Raw genomic sequence first — 6000 nt, 5'->3', positions numbered from 1 at the left:
GAAATTCAACACCTGAATGAAACTTAATTGTATGAGCTCTGCCACAGATAGGTATGCATTATCAGTGATCTTTAATGTAATCTGACGAGTCATGGACATACACCATTTTTCTTTTTTCTACAGTTGTCATGGTATCTCCTCAATACTGTAATATGAATAATAGCAATTCAGCTTAATACAGAAAAATGCCTGGTAGCAATATTCTTTATTGCTCCAACTAAAAGGCCATTTCCCAGATACCTTCCCTAGGATTCAAACAGATCTGTTTAGCCTTTTATGCCTAGTTTGCTGGGGTTTGTGTGCATGTGTGCACAAACTCAGGCACAAGACAGCTAAGTCAGACCACATTACAGCAAAGAGGAAAACTTTGCTTTGTCTAATTTCTGATTTTTGTATCAAAACCAACCTAAGTCTCACAACATTTCCCATTACTCACTTTTGTAATTTCTAGATGCAACAGTTGAAGGATTGACATTTAAGTCATGCATAATTTAATCCATAAAACATGAAGCATAAATGTATTTGAAACAGTCACTCATGTAAAAAAGGGTTAGCCAGGCAGCAAACATTGTGGTAGGAACAACACTTTCATTAATGCCACTGTTACATTGTACTGTAATTGTTTTTGGATCCAGTAAGCAGCAAAACAAAATTGATATCTGTGGAATTCCAATCCAGTGCTAACTGAAAGCTTCTTCTTTATAAACTATTTGACATAAGGCCAGTCTACAAGAAAAGGGCTACAAAGGGGTGCCCCCCCTCACAGTTACCAGTAAAGCTTGGAATTGGGAGCAAATGTATAACAAGCTGTAAAAATGTGCAACTCCTGTGCTCTTAGGGCCTCATCTGCCAAATGGAGGCAGAAATCCAAATGGAATCAAGTGGAATGACTGCTAGCATACGGAAAAGGAGAACATCCAATAATCCTGACCTTTTAAACTTCACACTGAACGGGCAACAAATATACCAGTCCTAATACTAAACTATTTAACTTTAAGTAACTTGAAATACAGAAAAGCTATTTAAAATGCTTTCCCCCCCTGAAATTTACTGTCTGTGGCCTGGCACTCTGGAGTTCCTCAGATGAAAGGTGCTGCATTAATGCCAGGTACCTTCTATACCAGTACTAATGCAAAATCTTAATTGTGAAAATGACATGGCCTGTGACTTGAGACCCTAAGGTAGGCTTCATACTATTCAGGAGAAACACGGTCTGTCCATTACCGCTTAAATATTGGCTTTCTGAAATGAGAAAAGGTAAGAAAACAGCCCTTAATATAGTTTAATGATCACCAAATATCTAGATTGATGCATGATTTTAGCAGATTATCACCTTGATCATGTACAGCAGCCAATATGCCTATACAGCAGCCTATGCAGAGGTTCCCTTTGGCTCACACTGTTGACCGTGTTTTGATATAAAGAGACTTTATGGAGAGGAGTTTTGGGGTTTTTTTTATTATTTCAGACCATATTCAATTTAAAAATCATTTACCAGTAAAATCCTAATACTCTGAATTACACACTTGTTTAAAGATACAGCTACTAGTTACACCCACTAGTCTCACAGCTATGCAGTGCTGTGAAAACAGATAAAAGTTTAATTCAGCAGTGACTTTCCAAGGTTGCTAATGCTCTTCTTTCCCATATTAGTTAGAACATTTCTAGATGTCTATTCTTCCAAACATGTTCAGCCTTTCAGCTCAGAGCACTCCATTCGCACAGAGAGGAGGGGGAAGCAGTGGAATGGTAGCTGTACTTTTTAAACCAGAGACTGGATTCTCTTCAACTAATTTAACTTATGACCTTCTCAGCTGTTGGATCAAGTTGTTTCAGCAGGCAGATGGCCAAGGAAAGTAAGGCATAAGGGTATACAACTTGCTCTGCATTCATTCTCTGGATGTTAAACTATTCGTAAAAAGTATGGTTCTCCCGCAACTTGTCAAATTAAAGCAATCTTCATCTGATTTTAGATTAATCTTGCTACCATTTGAGTATCAAGACCATCAGGAGAACCTAAGTGTTACATGGATATTTTTCTCATCGTGCCAGAGATAAGCAAACCCTGGTAAGTTGATGTGAACTTGTAAAGAATGAGCCGTCGAGTAAAGGAAGGTCTTTGCTGGACTCCCACTTTGATAACTGCTTTCTAGGTTTCCAGGGAGTCTAGGCTTAGGCACGCATTGGAAACGACTGAATAGTGAGCTCTAAAATTCTTATGGTTTTAGATGTACTGTTAACATCTGTAGATAATTCCTACATTTGTAGCTTTCACCTAAAAGTTACTAGTCAGAATTTGTTGAAATTTTATCTGTAAAATTAATGCACCTACATGTTGTACATTTGCTAAACATGGGGGCTTGGAGTTAGGAGACTTGCCTTCTATTTTCATCTGCTACTGACAGCTGGCTGACTTTGGGCTAGTTTCCTCTTCTGTAAAAGGGAGGTTAATCCATCTACCTTTGTATGGCATAGATATTTTGAGATCAAAGGTGCTATTGTATCCGTGTAAAGTTTACTAGAGACCATTTATTTATTTATTTTTTTAACAGTGTCATTTTAGAGACTTGGACTTTTGTTTCTTTGTAAAAAGCTACACAGCCATCATCTAATATTCATTCTGTTTTTCACAGCACATACCTGTGGGCTGAAATCCTGGCCCCAATGAAGTTAAAGGCAAAACTGTTGCCTTCAACAGGGCTGAGATTTCACCCATGATGTTGGTACATCTTTAGAATCAAGTCATCCTGTAAGCTGGACAAAAATGCACAACCCTGATACTGAAAGGTTCAGAAAAGAGAAACCAATGAGGAGAGAGAGTACATTCCAATAGTAGAGGCAAATACTTATTAGTAGCTTAATAATTATGAATTTCCAAGACAAAACACATGACTTACTATATAAATTTTATTATAAAGATTTAGCAAAGTACGAACAGAATGTAAAAAAGTATACATTGTTTTAATAATTCTTTAGAAAAATGTACTTTCAAAAATGTTAAAAAAAAATCATGCTAGTCCCTGAACATAGAGTTCATAGTTCGCTTTCAGCACAAATTCAAAGTAAGGATTGGATTTCAAGTTGCCAAGTTCATCTGCTTGTAGCAAGTCCTTCACCTCTGGTAAATATTCACTGAGCTGAACTCCTACAACACAAAACCTTGTTATAGAAACTGTAAAATATTTAGAAAGAATGCTCAGTGTCATGATGCATTACTGTTAAGTTACATTTTGAAGTGAGGAAACCTATCCTAATTCTACTGCACTGGCATCATGAATTTCAAAAAACCCTGAAGTGTTCTGTAACACTATGACTCTTAAGATAAAGATTAAGACATGTCCTCCCCTAACTTGGCCATTTTCCATTTTTTCTTCTAATACCCACCACCCTGCCCTCTATAACCAATCTAGCCTCTTATACATTTGAATGTCATATCAATAAAGAAATTATTCTGAAATTGTAAAAATCCCCACAAAGTGCCTCTATTAAATCTAAATCTCTCGTTTAATCAGTTATTTGGGCCAACTTTAATCTAACTAGATAATTCAGTCAGCTGCAATATATTTTTGCTTGATGTATGTCAAGAAAACCAATGTTTCAGCGTGGGTTGCAGGACACACTCAAAGCTCAGAAATGGAAAGGCATGAAAACAAAAGATACAAATGTTCTGAAGAGCTCACATACTATGCAAGCTTCTCATATTCACCAATAGCTTTATAAAATTGTTATTTTTTTAAACACTCTGTCCATTCTAACCCTTTCAGTTGTCTGTATTTTTTTCCTCAGAAAATTCCTTCTGAGCTGTAACTTTATTTAGCAGGTGTCAACTCAAGGCATTAGTTTTCAAAGTGAAAAAGTTTGAGCTATGCCACTTAAACCAGTTACAGTCCTGGAGTCCTAATTCCTCCCATCTCTGAATTGATTTTTTGCCTGAGGAGGAGGTAATCACCTACTGAAATGACCCTCCCCACCACAAAACTGCAGTGGTCTTCTTGTTAAAGATTGTTTAGAAGTACAAAAATTACAAACCAGAAGGAAATTGTATATGCTTTGCCCTCTCACCCTCAATATGGAGATTTTGAATAGTGATTTAGGATATACACTCAAACAAGAAGATTATTGATGCTATTTTCCTTTTTTGAAAACGTGGTTGTGTTATTTTTGTTCCTAGATGATAGCTGTTTATTTTAAGTAAATTTTAAAATAAGACTCGCAACTTCAAGAAATGTACAACAGGTGACAAAAATTACCTTCTTTTAATAATTTCTGTAATATTTTCACAAATATACTGTCTTTGGATGCTTCAATTGGATCATCTTTACCTTCTGAACTGGACCAACTACAAGTCACAAAGAAAAAAAAATGGCATTTTGAAGAGTGAATTCAATACGAGAATGTCAGGATCCTGAAAAATGTTACCAAGTAAGAGACCATATTCAGTATTAAAACTGTTTAATAAATTTTCCTGGAGTAAATCTGTGTTGTGTGAATTTCTACACCTGAAAGCAAGTGCTACTATTTTTCTATATTTCAAGAATAATCTTAATAACATTTGCAGAATATCTGAGGACAATAAAGTAAAGAAGATAATAGAAATGCCTCCTCAATTACTGAAGTATCTGAGCAGAAAACTGCCCGATTTAATTAGAAAACCCAGAACCGACTAATTACAGCTATTATTTCAGTTATCACCCTCCAATAATCATTCTAGTAAGCATTCTATGTAAAAAAGGGCATGCTCTTTAATAGAACAAAGCAGCAAACAGAACTTATTAGATATTCTTTTAGAAAATAAGTAGCAAACAATGATTGAGTGAAAAGTTTAAAAGTACAAGACAACAAGTCAGCATACAACCAGTCATCTGAGCTGTGTAAGTCCCAGAATGTAGTCAAAGAATGCTAAGTTATCCCAGGGAAAGGTCAGGTTCTTGCTGAAGCCCCTTTAAGAGTTATTTTAACAAGTGCTCCAGAAAACAAAAATTCTGATTTAAAATAACCTCCCTTGCTGTTGTACTGGATATTTCAATTATTGCTACGTCCTGGTGCTGATGTCAAGTATCAGAATTTTCATTAAAAAAACCCCTGTAGTTGTCAAAGATTGGGTTAAAGTATTCATCAAGCCAATGGAAAACGTGCTTTTTGGCCACTTTGAGGCTGGCCTTCAATCACCTACAAAACCAAAAAAACCTCATCACAGCCACAGTGAAATCTTGGCTTCAGTTAAATCAACAGCGAAGTCTATGTGGCTTCAATAGCGTCCAGATTTCACTCATAGTTTTACTGTGGAGGGGGGGAAGAGGAGAGAGAGTCTTACTCTCTCCTTACCCTGGGGATAGAGTGGTAATAAGAAAAAAAAAAAATGGCACCATGTTAGGATGTTGCTAAGCATGCTCAGTGAATCTCAAATTATGTACCAAAGAAACCAACAGCCACATATGGTTATCAAGCTGGGAAGTTTAACAAGATCACTGGCCATTAAAGGGCAAAAATAAATAATAGCTACATGGTTTAGTTTCTATTCCTTGCTCAAAATACCTGTATTATTGCTGTAGGAATAAGTGGATGAACTGTTACGGAAGTATCTTTGTAAGGTGATATCCAGACCACTTTACCCTGAGCAAACTTTTCGCGATTTACTGATCATATGTTTAGAACACTCAACCTGATATTAGTTGTAAAGACTTTACAATTCTGGGGGGAAAAAAACAAGTCAATGTAACGAATATAAAACATTTTACACTAAATTTATGTTTAATTTTTACGTACCCATCTCTTCGAAGAGCCTTGCACAGAATTTTAAGTTTAAGATCGTTTACATCCACTTCCTCTTCCTTCAATTGAAAATGAAAAAAAAAAAGGAAATTACATTTTTCAGAAAGGAAGCAACTTCTAATCAAATTTAGATCTGGGATGAATTTTTTAGTTACTGGATACACTTGTTAGCAAAAGAATAACTGATGCCATTAACAGCCTCCTGTTTGTCCACTTGGTTGGCAGAAA

General features: G+C 36.0%; 1 protein-coding gene across 2 annotated transcripts in view; it reads right to left on the bottom strand.

The window, feature by feature from the left end:
- Window positions 1–2889: 2889 nt before the first annotated feature.
- NUP133 (nucleoporin 133) overlaps window positions 2890–6000 on the bottom strand; it is a 55874-nt gene continuing 52763 nt past the window's right edge. For both annotated transcript variants that reach the window (XM_014596718.3, XM_059715375.1), the window contains exons 24-26: window positions 5767–5831; window positions 4251–4339; window positions 2890–3145 (exon numbers count right to left, since the gene is read on the bottom strand). In XM_014596718.3, the coding sequence (XP_014452204.1) occupies window positions 3009–3145; window positions 4251–4339; window positions 5767–5831 (291 nt within the window). In that variant the 3' untranslated portion in view covers window positions 2890–3008. The remainder of the gene's footprint in view (window positions 3146–4250; window positions 4340–5766; window positions 5832–6000) is intronic.

This window comes from Alligator mississippiensis, chromosome 1 (assembly GCF_030867095.1).
Source record: "Alligator mississippiensis isolate rAllMis1 chromosome 1, rAllMis1, whole genome shotgun sequence".
NCBI lineage: Eukaryota > Metazoa > Chordata > Crocodylia > Alligatoridae > Alligator > Alligator mississippiensis.
Note: the sequence above shows the minus strand (reverse complement) of the source record. Positions and strands in the feature narration are given on the sequence as shown.